Consider the following 15,572-nt stretch of genomic DNA (forward strand, 5'->3'; position numbering starts at 1 on the left):
TGAACCAGCACTGCTTCAGACTGGAAAAGGTTGGCACCATTATGGATGGTGCTAACCAATATCTCAATTTTAACGCTAAGAAAATTATTGGGTCAACAGTGTTAGAACATTTCTGTCGGAGCGCACTGCAACTTTTAGGACTCAGTGGATAGTTACGGGCTATGTAGAAGTCTGGATTCAAGGCTCTATTAGCAATGACTGCAGTACAGACAAACCCAGAAGCCGTGGGTATTCACCAAAGCCTAGCTGCTGCAAGGACTGATGAACACAGCCTGCAAACCCAGCTCCTCTGGATAAAAAGCTGGCTGATCAGCCCGGGTACACCTCCGTGCCAAAGGCAGGCCGGCTAGCTGGTTACCCATAGTGCCTTTCCAGCTGAACATTACCAACGCAACCACTGCAATCCACATTTCTGAAATGTAGCAGTTTCTCTATGAATGGGAATAAAAATGCAAAATAGTCCTATTTTTGTGTTTTAAGTGTAAACTAGTAAGAGCACTACTCTCTTGCTTGCAGTACCTCACAAAGCAAGTGGAGCTCCTGCGCCAGATGAATGATCAGCACGCGAAAGTCTATGAACAGCTGGATGTGACAGCAAGAGAACTAGAAGACACCAATCAGAAACTAGTTGCAGAGAGTAGAGCTTCACAGCAAAAGATAATAAGGTAACGAACTTACATTAGACCCCCAACTGCCCCCCCAGTTGATAATACAAAAAGAGCAGTCCAGGTGTGTTTGCGTAGTTACTGGGTGTCTGTCTCTGACTAGAGGCATTCTACAATACTGTTAAATTGTTTCATTTAAAAGTCTTCTGGGGCTGAAGAGAGGAAACTACAATATGAAGGGATAGGAAGTTCCCATGTCCTTGACTGAACACTCAGATGTTTTTAACAGCAGTCCTTCACCTTTTAGCTTGACAGAGACTATTGAAAATCTGCAAACGCACATAGATGACCTGCAACGACAAGTAGAAGAATTGAAAAAGTCTGGACAAGGCCGGATGAGCCATGAGAGATCTGACCAGCCAAGATCAATGCATAGTTTCTCATGTTTGAAGGAGCTGTATGACCTTCGCCAGTAAGACTTTTTACCTTACATAGTAAAGAGAATATGGAGATAATTTTACGCAAAGCTTTAAAAAACTAACACACAAGCACAGATGTCAAACGCAATAGCGGAAAAACACCTGCTGGTCACACCTAGCAGAGTATCTGCTCAGTCCTGCACTATATGGTTTTGCCACCATGGCTGGCATACTTCTAGACCATACTAGTCTGTGTGGCAGGAATTGTAGGTTCTGCTTTCTGTCTGGAGAGGTGATCTCCCAACGTCTCCAACCATATCAAACGGCAGCCTAGAAAGCTTACAGCAATTTGCACCCAACTTTTTCAGTCGGATAAAAGCACACACACAAAACCTGAAAAAAACCAAACATCCTAAAGGCAAAATTGTTGTAACTTACCCTTTCCTTGGATGTCTGTAGGCATTTTCCTTTCAAGGAAAGCAGAATTCCCATAATAGCTTTCCTGAGTTTAAAGTCGTGCCTAGAGCTCTGGAGTGCTTTTTAGATAGAGAGCGGTGTTAACCAGCTGAACTGTGTTAGTATGGCCATTAAGGCCATCACCTGGGTTAAAAGCTCAGACTAGATTCATTCTGGGAAGGTAATTCTATAGGTGAAGCACCTCCACAGACAGAACAGGCTTTGCATGTAGGCTTCAGCACTACATGGAGGTAGGACTGTAGAATAAATCTGTATTTCTGTTTCTTGACAACTCAAAATTGTATTCTTTGAAAGGCTTCTGGAAATACCAGCCTACAGAATTGCCTTATCAATTTTGAAGCTTGTTTCTGCAGTCAACAGTGATGAAAGCTACAAGAGTGGAGTGCTGTGGAAAAATCCCAAGTGTCAGAAAGTAGTGCATGATACATGGAAGCAATGTTTATTTAAGCTTAAGTTGTATGTCTAGTTACTCAATAAGCTTGTCTATAACTTGAAACTGTCAATGAGCTGCTATTCTGCTCAAGCTGGGAGGCTTGATTTGATGGTGTATAAGTATTTATGTAAACTGTTCTGGTTATAAAATGGACAGATAGGTCAGTAAAGTGATTGCTATGTATATTTTGAGACTTGTCACCAGTTTAAATCTGTTCTTAGTTACCCAGGACAAGAAAACTTAAGGTGTGGTCAGCTCTGTTTCCTACATTTGATAATACTTATTTTGTTTCTGCAGGTATTTTGTTTACGATCACGTGTTTGCAGAAAAGATTACTTCAATGGATAGTCAGCTAAGTCCTCTAGAAGAAGAAAACGAGAACTTAAAAAAGGCAGTTACAGTTCTGCAAGCCCAGCTTAACCTAGAAAAAGAGAAGAGGGTAACAATGGAAGAAGAATACAGTCTTATGGTAAAAGAAAACTGTGACCTTGAACAACGGCTTGTTGATATAGACTTATATCGGGCTCGTGCAGAGGAGTTAGAAGTAGAAGTAGCTGAAATGCGACAAATGCTTCAGTCTGAAAACACATTGCATAATGCAGAGAAATTGGTGCCAGAATCCTTTTTCATTTCATTCAAGGAGTCTTTAGAAAGGGAGCTTGGTCAGAGCCCGGCAGATGATGGACTTCTGACTCTATCAGAGCTTGAGAAGAAGGCACTGAAACGGAGCAGCAGCGAAACCTTCCTGAGCAGTGCTGTAGGGGGAGACATTCTAAGGGGTCATGAAGAAACGTGTATTAGGAGAGCTGAAGCTGTGAAGCAGCGAGGAATCTCTGTACTTAATGAAGTTGATGCTCAGTATAATGCTCTGAAAGTGAAGTATGAGGAACTGCTGAAGAAGTGTCAAATGGATGAAGATTCATTGAAACACAAGGCTGTACAAACGCTGAAGCAGTATTCCAAAGACCTAAATGTGGGGAATACCCAGTATGATCTTTCAGCTAGCAATCAGGAATTCACAAATGTGGAATTAAGTGACTCTTCCACAAATGCTCTTCCTGAATACAAAGCACTCTTCAAGGAAATTTTTAGCTGTATCAGAAAAACTAAGGAAGAAATAGATGAACACAGAGCTAAGTACAAGTCCCTCTCCTCTCAGCCGTGATGCTGGACACGCTGATGATCCGTTTTCTGTTAGTCAACAAGGGGAAAAACTTCATGCAAATGTTAGAAGACCCCTTATACTGATGTATTTCTTGAGCACTCAAAAATGAATGTTTCAAATTGGCCTGTAGATGTGTAGTTAACAAGCTAGTTAGTTAAAAGCTAGTCTCCCTGTACCTATGTAGCCATAGATTTAATGTTGTTTAGCACTGTCACACAAACTAGTGGTCATAAAGCAAGCAGACATCATAGCTTAATACTACACTATTTCATACTACACTGAATCTCTGGCCAGAGCAGTAACTGACACTAGTTTCCTTAGTCTGCTTCAGAAATAACAGAGCTAAGAAATTGGTGCTGTATTTCTCACAAAGAACCAGCTTAAAGCTTTCCTTTGGTTCGCAGTGATGAGCTAGCCCTCTATCTGCATCTGTGTAGAAAATTAATAAAAACAAAGCCCCTGACCGGTACCATGGGCAGCCTTTCCTTGATTCTCAAGAATGAAGTTAGCAGTCTAGCTGAATTTGCTTTGGCAGGGAGGTGGAGAGCTGGTGCAGAAGCCTGCGCTGTGCTTTGTTTAAGCTAATGCAATGTTTTTGTATGCACTAAGCTCTCCCACAGGTATGTCTTCCTACCAAGAAAGGACTTGATGTAAAGTTTGTGTGGCTTTTTAGGTGTGGTTTCTTACGTAGGGCACTTTGTCTTAAGGAAAGATACTGTGAATTGATTATATGCGTTATTTGGGACCTACTGTTCTTTGGTGGAATGTCTACAAAGTACATTTTTATGTGTATTTGGTAAGATAGAAAGTTGCAGTTTAGCTATTTAACTTTAGTAGTAGCATTGACGTAGTGGAATAGCTTTTAATCTCAGATACCACAAACTCCAAGTGCTTGAAGGAGACAGGCCAGGTAAAACCTTATCATATTGTTTCGTCTGTTGCTTCTTGGTGTCACCTTCTCTGGACCTATTCCATGCTGCCTGCAGGCGGGAGGATGGACACACCACCACTAGAGCACCCTGAAAACAGGGGACCATGCTCTTGTTCTTCCTCTCCTTCTCGACCCCCTAGTAGTAATTCATATGTATTCAAATTCTGAAAAACAAAACGGAGATGTATATTCTTTAAAAGTGCTTCAAAGCATGAAGAAAACAAAGGTTAAGGAGGGGGGGAAGGCATAATGAAAAATTACATCCTTTTCCTTATAAAGGGTCTTAATTTGGTCAGCTGTTCTTGGGAACCAACTTACTGCCTGTCTGAGTTGCTGCGATATCCCAAACAGTTGACACAGAATGTTGACAGTTTCTCAGCTTTAGTTCAAGTGCTGCTGTTGCAGTTCCGTCTGCCTTATGTTGTACGCTGTTAAGCTTGTGTATAGCTGTCCTTCAGTTGCAGTATTAACACTTCATATTGTGGGAATTTCTCCAAAACATGTATTGCATTCTGAAAATTATTTAAAAACGGGAATCTGACTCTTGTGAATATTTTTCTAAGCAAATAAATAATGCCGTCAAGCTACTTGTGTAACTATCCCCATCTGTGCCAATCAGGAAATAGAAGAGTTGGTGCAGATGGCACCTGCATTATCTAGTCTTGCTATCTTTCCTACATAGCTCAGGTGGAAGTCCCATCAAACTTGTATTTTAAAAAATGTTATGCTACATGGAAAAGCGTAGGCCTGCTTAGGATAGAAATCCAGAGGGAACTAAATAGTTTCTCCTCCTTGTTGTGGTGTTTGTCAGTGCTTTTTGAAAGGGAGGTGGGGCAGGAAAAAAGGCAGAAAAGCTGTTGTTCTGCTATGAGGTTCTCTGTTCTGCATTGTCACTGCTTCCCTAACACTTGGATCCTTATCATGTGGCAGCCTGCCCCAATTCAAATACTGGAAAGCCGTAACCTTAACTGAGAAAGGCATAACACCGTTAGGCACTACTATTCCTCACCACTTTAGAGTAAGTGGGATCCTGCTGGACCAGAAGACAGGTAAAAGCAATTCAGGATTTTTGGTTAAAAAGGTGATCTTCAGTGGTTTATTACTGTTGGCTAACTTAGGGCACTTTCATATACACAGTTTTTATGCTTTAAAATATTCTCAGATTTCCACAGAACGACTTGATTGTTCTGTGATGTAACTTCCCCTTGGCTCCCTGTGGCACTGCTAAGCTCTGGCTGCACTGTACTTCAACACTTAACTGTACATATGGTGCAATAAAAAAACCTCCCAAGGCTGGGTTCTTGTCTCATAACTTCTCTCAGACTGTGGCCTTCCCAGAGAGAAGCCTCACAGATGCAGCCGTAGGTCCTACTGTGGTAACGGGGCTGCACTGGGGACCTGCCAGCCCTGGGTGCGTGCAACAGACCAAGACAAAGGCTGCAAAAGCTGCCTGAATTTAGAACGCCTCCCACTTACATTAATGTAGGTATAGCAATTTAAGGTAGGGTTTTAACAGTTTAAAAATGGATATTTTTCCACAGAAACGTGAAATACTGTAAGTATGGTAACAATATTCTTAGCCAATCTTACCTGGATTAACTACCTTAATCTGCTTATTTTAGTCAACAACTCAACTCAGCCTTTTTCTTGGCATAAGTAGATGAAATTAATAGAATCTCTTTGAGCTTCTCATGTGATGGAAATTATAGCAAAGAACATGAGCAGTAAAGTAACCATGTTCTACAGCTTTTACAGTATGATATTCCTTATCTTATTGCAGTTTAGCTTCAATGATAGACCCGTAACAACAAAAAAATTAGTTACTGTACCTTGCGCAGCAGGCCCTTAGCTTGACGGCTACCTCTGGCTACCCCCAAAAGAACACAATGCAAGCAGAATGATGTAAAGCAGTTACTATCTACCTCAACGGCTCCTGAAACATTCCTGACCTTTCCTTCCTCTGTAAGCCTTCACACTATAAAAGGAGCAGGTGCAGCTTCTATTTCTTCTTGGACAAATACAAGGCAGGGTAGAATTGACCTTCGAGATAAAATTTTATTTAAAAAATTACACAAAATAGAGGTTTTACATTGTTGCCGTCTGATAACTACAGCTGGATGCCTGCACTTCGCTACTTACCTCGCTGTATCTGCGTACAGCAATGCAAAACAAACCCCACACCAATAAAAAACCCCAGTAGTTGTTCCACATCTGTTTCAAATGTAGGGACTTTTCCAAATAACTCATTTCACAGACAACAGGTGAGAACAATTGCTATGGAGTACAGAGTTCAAAGACAGTGATTTTGTTCCCCCCTCCCTGGCCTGACGTTTCCATGAACATGACTATCTTCTCTTCATAAAGAGGGCTGCAAGGGCTATTACAGTGCTCAGACTGAAGTACGAGCATCTAGGTGTTTAACAAGAACCGGGATGTTTGTAAACATTTAATTTATTGGCATTACTTACAAAATAAAGTATTAGACCATGATTTTCCATCATGTCTGTGTCAGTATATGCTTTTATTTTTTTTTAATAACAAAACAGAATGAGAATTGAAATACATTAGAAATCCCAGATTAATCAAGCTGCAGACAGGGTCCCATGTTGTCTTCCTAGGTGTTCTCGCACCTAGGCGGCCATGCAGACACGTGAGTGTGTTGGGATGTCGGTGACTGCCTGCAATGCCCACGTGCCCCAAAGTAGGTCAGATTCTGCCCCACGCTCCCGAGGCCACAGCATTACTCTGTCTGTGCCGCCCGCTGCAGGATTCCTCTTTCATCCTGGAGATCACTTGAAACTGCTACCACCGCTGTCAAGACTGCACCGTCCCCTTAAGATACCACATTCCACCGTAGCTCACACAGCAGTCCTGAGGAGAAAGGGAAAAGCCTTTAAGGTCTTGGGAACCACTGTCTGGCTTTGGGACAATACATGTGAGCAATAACCCAAGTCCCCTCGCCAGTGCACAAGAAAGAATGCGAGTCCAGAGCAGTAGGTTCTCTCACCCTGCAGACCATGTAGCTTAAATGAAGATGACAAAATCAAAAGGGGGAAGGTTGAGAGGCCAGGAGGACAAAAAATGCAATAGCAGCAAGAAATTGGGCTTTTGGGGGAGAAGATGGGGATCATGCAGAAGCCAGCTCAGGAAAGGCTGTGGGGATGGGTGAGGACAAGGGGAACCAAGGGGAACACAGGCTGGAGCTCAGGGGCAGAGAGGGAAGGGAGCAGAGGGAATGGCCTGGAGTGGGGAAGTAGTCACCAAATCTGAATCCTTTTAAGAAACAATGTTCTATGATAATGAACTGTCAAACTTCAGAGCTGTGCTTTGGTATTCTGCCCACGTGTCTGCTAACCTTACAGTAGGTAAGCACCACAGCAAAGGAGTTCAGTAAGCGGGTTTTCTTGTGGCTCATTTTCTTATTTCTGTTAGATGAGCACCAAGTCTCTGGAGTTCTAAGCTAATGGCTTCTCCTTTTGCTCCCACCCTCCTGTTTAGGTAATTCAACACAGGTTTAAATATTGCTACAGAACTGATGCTCTGGAGCTTAAAGGAAAAAAAAGTGTCTTTTTTTTTATTCTGAAGTCTTGAGACTCGCACATGGCAAAACCAAATAAGAAATAAAGCACGGAGGCTAGAAACTTAATCTGCAGATGTAAAAATACAAACCCTGCCAGTCTGTTCCTCTGTGCATAAAAAAGGAGCACATGCACTTGGGGAAACAGGAGTCAACAAATCCAATTTAATTCAAAGAAGAATTGAATCTCTTGTGCCTTAAAGAAGCCAGAGAATCTTCCTCTTTCATTAAATCGTACTTCTAAATTTTAGTTCAGAAATAAATGATTCCACATGCTTCTGTGACAAATGTATTCAAGCCAAAGTAGCCTGACAATGCAAGGCTGTTCCTTCACATGAAGATTTAGTGACTTACATAAAAACAGTATCCAGTTTTTCAGGAGAAGGTATTTTTTCTAGAAATAGGCTATCCGTTAAAGAGCAACAGCATCGTGAAAATCTAATGCCAGTACATTGTCTAGATGTTCCAGGAGAGCTGATACTTAAGCTCATCTAAGTTGCCCAACAAGTCCCTCAGCACGGGCAGGCCACATGAAGCACTGTCGAGCAGGCAGACATCTCTGAGCTTATTTTAATGCTAAGACCAGGTTCTTTCAAGCAAGACCAGTTTGTTAATTATTGCAACAACAGATCTGTAATTCTTCAAATATGCTATTATTCCATTTTCAGATCCCAAAGTAATAAAGTACTTAAGCACTTGTACTGAAGTGGGTGACAATGAGCCAAGGCCCAGCGACAACTGAAATGTTACAGTAGTTGGCAACCTTCTACTTAGCCAGCCTGCACCGCTTTTAAAGCTTGTCAGTCATGGCCTGTGCGGTCCATACTTTATACCTTACACTTCTTTAGCAAGTAAATGGTGCACCTTCAAAGGCAGAGATGAAAGGATTCAAATACACATTCACAATGAAATGCGTTAACTACTATTTTGCCTGCTTGTTTTGGCAAGGGTTGTGTTCTGTACACTGCTCCACTACAGAATGAAATGCATTTCCTTCCGAATATGTGGCACTTGTGCTCTTCAGCATTAACCAACAGCAGTCAGCTGGTAAACTCAACAATGTGCAGAACCTTCCCATCTCCTTAACATCTAATTCCAAATCATTTAAGAATAATTCTCAAGTATCACATTTACTACGCTCTCTGCTGGTCCAAGATGACAAATAAAGATTTGTTGCAAAAACACAAAATGCAGAAGCAAAATCACCACCCCTTGGACAGAAAGAAGGTTGAATGAGAAAAGTGCATTTTTAAGAAAACAAGCTGAAAACCAGGCTTTGTCCACACTCCAGCAATTATTCTATCATCCTTATCATTTGTCAGTTCAAGGCAAAATATGATCTTTTGCTCATACCAAGCATTAGAAATTCATGTATTAATTGGATCAAACCCACAACAGATAGGAGCTTACCTTTAACACTCTATCCACCTCCTGCTTGTTTAGATCTTCTCCACATTCTTGACTCAGCTGACTCTGGATGACATTCCTGCGCACTCGATAGTTTTTTGAAAAGATTTCAAGCAACACTTGGCGATGCTTTAAAAGAAAACATATCACAAATGCAAGGAGAAAAATAATTATTCCTATCTTTCTATATAAGAACACTGCATGTGCCTCGGTCTGTACAAAGCATTCACTGAACTACACTAGTGGACACTTGCTTTGCAATCCTGAAACTGTCCCATACACATCTGCTGTCATGCAATGCCCCAGCCCTGAGGGTTCTGCGGGGATCTCTCCATACTCTGTGGCCAGACCTGCACCTGTCTGGTGACGCGAGACACCTCCAAAGGTACAAGAACATACTGAACAAAGAGCTGCAACATACTCCTCTCAAACGCTTTCATGGGAGTTCACGTGACCCTCTCCAGCCAGGAGGCTGGATACTGCTTGACTCCTTCCTGTAAAAATTTACTTACAGTATGGACACAGGAGTTACATTGTCCATCCACATTTTGTTAGGTGCCTTTATTCTGAGAGCAATTATAACTCAGGAGATGCTCACATATGCTGTAATAATTTCCTCTTCTAAGTATAAACAGATACATCAGGTAACAACATCATTTCACGTCTGGTTATATTGCATTACCATCAAAAGAAAAAAAATTGGAGTGGACCCTGGGTGAGGCCTGCACTGGAGAATCCTTTCTCCTCACAGGTTCAAAATCATCTGTAGTTCACTGGGCTAGTTACTGGCACATGTTACCAACCTACTACGTTGTTTCTGCCTGCACTACCTTGCCTTGACAAAGCAATGATCCCTCTGAGAGCCAAGAGCTTCCTCTCAGCTGGAAACAGATTGGTATTGAAAACTGGACACTTCAACAGAGAAAAACTACCTGCTGTACCAGCTTCAGAAACACAGATTTGAACAGTGCCAAATGCTCAATAAACGTGTATTTAGGAACGTAACTTGTTTTTATCTTTACCTGATCGTAAGTGTCACCGGCTTCCCAAAGTGCATAGACCTTTAGTTCATCTGGTGAAGCAGCAGTCTGTGGAGGAAACTGAGAACAAGAGGCTGTTAAAAATAACCATCTATTTAATGAGTTCTGTGTAATGATTCTGTGATACACTATCCCTGGACACTCATTACTGCATCAAAAAAGCCGTTGCCGTGTAATGAGAACTGCTCAAATAAAAGCTCCTCTTCCACCCCCCACTCAAAGGGGTAACCTGGCTCTCTGAGCTCCTGTGCCCGCTGAGGCACAGCCCGTCCTGCAGCCACGGGGCACACTCCTCCTCGCTTCAACACAAACATGATCCATATCAAACCCGTCCTGCTGGGTGATCCTGCAGCACAGACACCGAATTAATGAGGGGCTAACCATGGTCTAGAGATTGGGACCAGCCCCATGGCACTCTGACATGTGCCCTGGTACGCCCAAGCCGTGTCTGACTGATGCTTGTGGTCATGGTGGAGCAACCCGCACTCGTGCCACGGGCTCTGGTGCCACATCTGGCACATAACCAACCACTACAGAGCTTTAAATGGGAACTGCTGGGCATACTGGGATCCCTGAGTTTTGCACTGGGACAGTTTCTCAGTGGTGGAGGATCAACTACCATGTACCAGAAAAATCCCAGGGCTTGGACCTTAGCTGGTATTTCATGGCAAGATGCCTAGGTTTCTCCTATCAGCAGCATCTGCTTCCAGACCATCCAAAGCGGTATTCAACTGAGAGCACCAAATGCACTGCAGGATCTTTCTGGAGGTTTTTACATTTACAGTGGCAGAGATTCAGACTCTTTCCTGTATTTATCTACTTCACTAATTCCAAGCCAGTGTTACTGATAGGCAGTGTGCTTCTGCTGTATTTGTCATCTCTGTTTTGGGGTACACTACAGGACTCCCAGAATGTTGATGGACAGTGAACAAAACATTTGCTCAGTTCAGACTCCAAAAATCAAGTGGTTTTGTTTGGCTTTTTTTTTTTTTTCTCCCCATGGTGCCAAGCTAGAGAAATACATTTGCTTTCTCTGAGGCAGAGGCCTCACACTCCTGCACACAGAAAGGAACACAACTGCCTTCCCTCCATGCCCCAAGCTCCTAAAAAAAGAAAATACTGTCCATTTGCTTTAATATTTCCCCTTGGAGCAGTGACTAATAAGCAATGCTGGAACATGCCTTCGCTCCTGACATCTCTTCCTTTCTGTCACTAACAATTTATTCCTTGCTAACTGCCCAGACAACATAAATCAATCACCTATGAAAAGCTAACAAGCCAGTCTTGATTGTTTCAGTATCCCTCAATCCTGGCTGCCGGTACAAACCGAACCCTTCTTCTCGGCCTCCCTCACACCACACCAACGACTTGTGCATCACAGAGTGGAAGATTAGCCCTTCCTTTCATGCTTTGTCTCTGATCTTATTGCAAAGGGGAAGAGTTTTGTCCAGCAGGAGCTGCCTGGTGGGATTAGCAGCTCTGGCTCTCACATTCATCCAAATGGCTGAGATGTAACAAGGTTTTACACTTGGTTAAAGCCAGGATTCAGGTTTACTAGGCTCAACACCTGACATAAATCTCTTCTGGTAAGTACACTTGCTCTTGAGGAATAATACCTCTTGTATTCCTTCAGCACAGATAAAATCAAATGCTTCAGCTTCCGCCCAGAAAACAGCTGCAGCAGGAAAAGGAAAATCAGGGCACTCAGAGCATCCAGCCAGGCACAAGCTGCCTCACACCAAAAAAGTCAGTCAACACAGATCCAGAGTGCAAACTCCTCCTGCCTCAGCCACATGTCTGAAATGCAGCAGTGTTTATCTGGCCATTCTGTGAGGAAATGGCTTCAAAACTAACACAACACTTATTTGGGAAAAAAACCCACCTGAATCTCCTCCTCCTGCCCAGCCTTACTCTGCAAACTGTTGCAAACGCTGCTGCCAACAGCACCCTGCTCGCTCTGTCATACAGCCTGTCCACAGGAGTGGGAAAGGCCATCAGAGAATCTTCGGAGAGACCTGCTGCTCTGTCCAAACGGCTTTACTATTCTTGCTTTAATCCCTCCATCCTCTCACTTTGAAACAGCTTTCCACTGCCTTAAAATACTTCTTTAAAGAACTTGGTCTGTGCACCTTCCCGCTCCAAGCCTCCTAAGCTAGTGTGGGGCCTTTTTAGGCCCCAGGGCTGCCACGTTAGAAGGGAAACTCTCGGGGAGGAGCCCTTTGCTTTGGGATGTGTCTCACTCAAGCACTGCGCACGCCCTAAAAACAGCCACTGCCAGGCAGCCTCACATTATAAGATAAACCAGACTGAAAGGGGCTGAGTCTGCCAGAAAAAACTTATCAGCCGGAATAATCCTAGAGGCAAACTGTTGAGCTTACTTCTCCAGGAGCCTGGCATCGGCATCAGCACAAAAGGCTCTCCATAAGCGCAGGGCTGCATTCCTCTCCTGTTACCCCAGCCAGGCAGGATGCCGGCAATGGTTACATCATTTCCTAATGCCTCAAAAATATCCTCAAGATTTGGGTAGAACCTTGCCACTCTACGGACCAGAGGAAGGGAGCCAAGCAGGAGCCAGCCACCCCCATGCACCCCCACTGATCTGCAGGAAAAGGAGGCAGATACTCAGGAGCCAGATTCCCGCACAAACATTTCCCATGAGACTGGAAACAGGACACACGCACAGCACCAGTGACTGCTGAGGATGCTTCTGCTCGCCCTCTCTTCGATGGCAGCGGCAGCCCACCTGGGGACCTTCGCTATTTCTTTACACATGCCTTTCCCTCCCGCTTGAAAATGCTACAAAGCACAGGCAAGCACAGCACCCTGCAGACATCCCCATGGCCTCATTAGCAGCTGGAGTGTCATCTCTTCTGGCTCCCCACAAATACTATTTATCTCAGACCCTGGGTGCAGTCAGTCAGCTTCATAGTAAATCCTGCATACCCCTGGTAAGGCTTCGATTGCTGTTTTCAGCAATACGTTTTCTGTAACAGGGCAGCATGCAAGCCAAGAGCGTCTTCACCCCCCACAGAACATCATTTTAATTACCTCAGATCATTGATTTTTATCACCAAAGCACTTTCAATTAGAGGAAACTAATGAACAACTATGAAATCCCATGCTAAACAACCCTCCAGGCTTTCCCTGTGCTCAGGTGCCCTTGTTGGGTTCTCACAAAATTGTCCAGGGGAACAATCAAGAAATACTGACGTGTATGAGCCCATGCAAAGAGTAAAACCAGCCCCAGCACCTTTGCCATCTGCACAGAGCATCAGGGGGAGGCTTGGGGGTAATGATTTACGTTGCTGATAACAGTACAGGCTTATACAGGCTCCTGTACGAGATCTCAAGTTTTGCAGTGAATTCTGGGTCAGCAGAACTAAAACTTAGAGCAGACCTCCAGCAAGAGACGTACCAGTGACCACTTCTGCACCTCTGCAGGTCTGCTGTGACAGGGTTTTCCAGACAAAAGGAAGTTCCTAACCACCTCTCTTCAGGAGGTGGTGTTTTATCAAAAAAAATAAAGAAGCTATCCCACTTTCACTGCTCACAGCCTGTAAGCAACGAGTGGAGGGAATCATTTCCAAAATCCCCAAATTTCCAAAGCAAACAAGTCTTAGTCCCAAGTAACAGAGCAGCAATGACCTCAGCTATTTACCATCAACCGACGCACACATCACACCGCGTACCAAGGAGAGCCTGGCCAGCACTAAGAGGCAGTTTCAGGCAAACATTACCCCTGGACTTGCAAGCTGTCAGAAGAGAAAGCAGAAAACACTGAAACCGGCAGTCTCCCCAGTGGCACTTCCAGTCTGTTACTTGGTTCCCAGGTGCCACAACACGTACTTTGCACATGACTGAACATGTTACTTCTGCCCCCCCTCCTCTAGCAACTCCTACTCCTTAGCTGAGTTTCAACTCCCATGCTCCAGGCTCTCTCTCCTCAGCCTGCCTGCTTCTTGTTCTTTCCGCCTTGCCTGCTCTTTCGAGCAATTCTTCTCTCTTCTCCTTTGAGCAGTTCTTCTCTCCCCAAAGGCAGCTGACTCCCAAGCTCTTTCTGGTTGCAACCCAATCAGCACTGCCAGATGTCTTGTAAAATTAATTTCCTTTCAGGCTCTTTCCGATGATGCCAAATTCCTTTTTGTTTCTTAAGCAATCTACTGTCACACAAACCTGCTCCATCTCACGCAATCACACGTCATTTCCATAAAGACAAAGAAACAAAGACACCTCTGCACAGTCTAGGAGGAAAAGGACTGACCGAAGAAACCTGCTGCAGATACAGTTTTTTGCTTCCCAGAGGGCTCTGCTGGGTGTGCCCTGTCACTCCCAGGCAGTCAGTGCCACTTTTCCTCTCCTAACTCTGTCCCTGTGAGAAAAGGAGCTTGTGCCACTCGAGAATTGGCAGGAGTCTGGGACTGGCTTAGAGCACATTAAGAGGAGCAAGTTGGGAGAGTGAGTCACTGCAGCTCAACAGCCTGGATGTGGAAACTGAGCCCCAAAGACAACTAAGCTAGGCAGCACGCCACAGAGCAGAGCAGAGTGCAGGGCCTGCCAGAAGGAAGACGTCAGACACACCTCCAGCAGCTCCAACATGTCCAATACTGGACAGTTACTCAGAGCACATCTGTGCTTCCGGTCCTCCAGGACAGGATACAAACATTTCACAGCTCAGATGTTCAACTGTCCCACCAATCCCTCCTTCCCAAAGTACAACCAAGGGAAAAACATACTTACAGGCACCAAAATCTGTTTGCAGCCTGTGTCCAACACCATGTCCTGTAACATTTTATCCGAAATGCCACTGAACAACATATGTCCTGGAGGCAGACTGGCTAAGTGAAGGTTAAACAACCGTTTAAGCTCACTCAGGGTGAGTACAAATTGTTTCTTAAATGTTGAGGACACAAATGCCTTCAGTTCTTGAGCTACCCGGTCAATGCAGCCTCCAGGCAAGTGGCCATTTAAAGAGCCCATGGAGTCCTCCTCCGCATGGAGGCCGTTGACAACACCGTTGTTCATGCCCTCGTAAGCCGAGGTATCCATTGGCTCCTCGTCACTCACAGGCTCCTCTTTAATGCGAATACTGGAAATATCCATCTTGGCTGAGGTGTCATTTGATTTCATCTCTGCCTTTTGCTTCTGGAACTCCTTCTCCAGCTGCCCATAGTTCTGCTTGACTTTTGCTTTAGCCATGCTGACCCTTTGCTCCCCAGAAATCAGCAGTGGATGAGCTAGTAAGGAAAAAAAAAAAGATATCATAAATCTCATCGTAACCAGGGCTCCAGTCTTGCAGAATGTTTCTTGATGGGCTCGTAGCAAAAACAAACCAGGAAAACATCATCTGCTTGTGAAATATAAGGCATAACCCCCTTTTTTATTGGATCTTTAGTTTTGTTTTGGCTTTTGCGAGATCTTTTTTGTGAGGTGGTGTTGCGGTATGGTGGTGGTTTTTTTTAAGATAAACATATTAACAATTGTAAGCCAGATGCTTGGGGGAGAGTGTGCCAGTCAAGAA

At 44.0% G+C, this 15,572-nt stretch overlaps 2 protein-coding genes across 5 annotated transcripts in view; one reads left to right on the forward strand and one right to left on the reverse strand.

Annotated features, from left to right (window-relative positions):
* Positions 1 to 3,111, forward strand: part of CDR2 (cerebellar degeneration-related protein 2, 62kDa) — an 11,916-nt gene extending 8,805 nt beyond the window's left edge. The window contains exons 3-5 of the mRNA XM_009872216.1: positions 517 to 665; positions 913 to 1,077; positions 2,232 to 3,111. Coding sequence (XP_009870518.1) covers positions 517 to 665; positions 913 to 1,077; positions 2,232 to 3,099 — 1,182 coding nt within the window. The 3' untranslated portion in view covers positions 3,100 to 3,111. The remainder of the gene's footprint in view (positions 1 to 516; positions 666 to 912; positions 1,078 to 2,231) is intronic.
* A 3,299-nt stretch (positions 3,112 to 6,410) lies between these two features.
* POLR3E (polymerase (RNA) III (DNA directed) polypeptide E (80kD)) overlaps positions 6,411 to 15,572 on the reverse strand; it is a 25,157-nt gene continuing 15,995 nt past the window's right edge. For 2 of the 4 annotated variants that reach the window (XM_009872212.1, XM_009872214.1), the window contains 4 exons: positions 14,792 to 15,288; positions 10,037 to 10,114; positions 9,018 to 9,143; positions 6,411 to 6,901 (listed from right to left, as the gene is read on the reverse strand). In XM_009872212.1, coding sequence (XP_009870514.1) covers positions 6,845 to 6,901; positions 9,018 to 9,143; positions 10,037 to 10,114; positions 14,792 to 15,288 — 758 coding nt within the window. In that variant the 3' untranslated portion in view covers positions 6,411 to 6,844. The remainder of the gene's footprint in view (positions 6,902 to 9,017; positions 9,144 to 10,036; positions 10,115 to 14,791; positions 15,289 to 15,572) is intronic. The other 2 variants (XM_009872213.1, XM_009872215.1) reach the window with 2 other exon arrangements.

This window comes from Apaloderma vittatum, unplaced genomic scaffold (genome assembly GCF_000703405.1).
Source record: "Apaloderma vittatum isolate BGI_N311 unplaced genomic scaffold, ASM70340v1 scaffold23736, whole genome shotgun sequence".
In the NCBI taxonomy this organism is placed as follows: Eukaryota; Metazoa; Chordata; class Aves; order Trogoniformes; family Trogonidae; genus Apaloderma; species Apaloderma vittatum.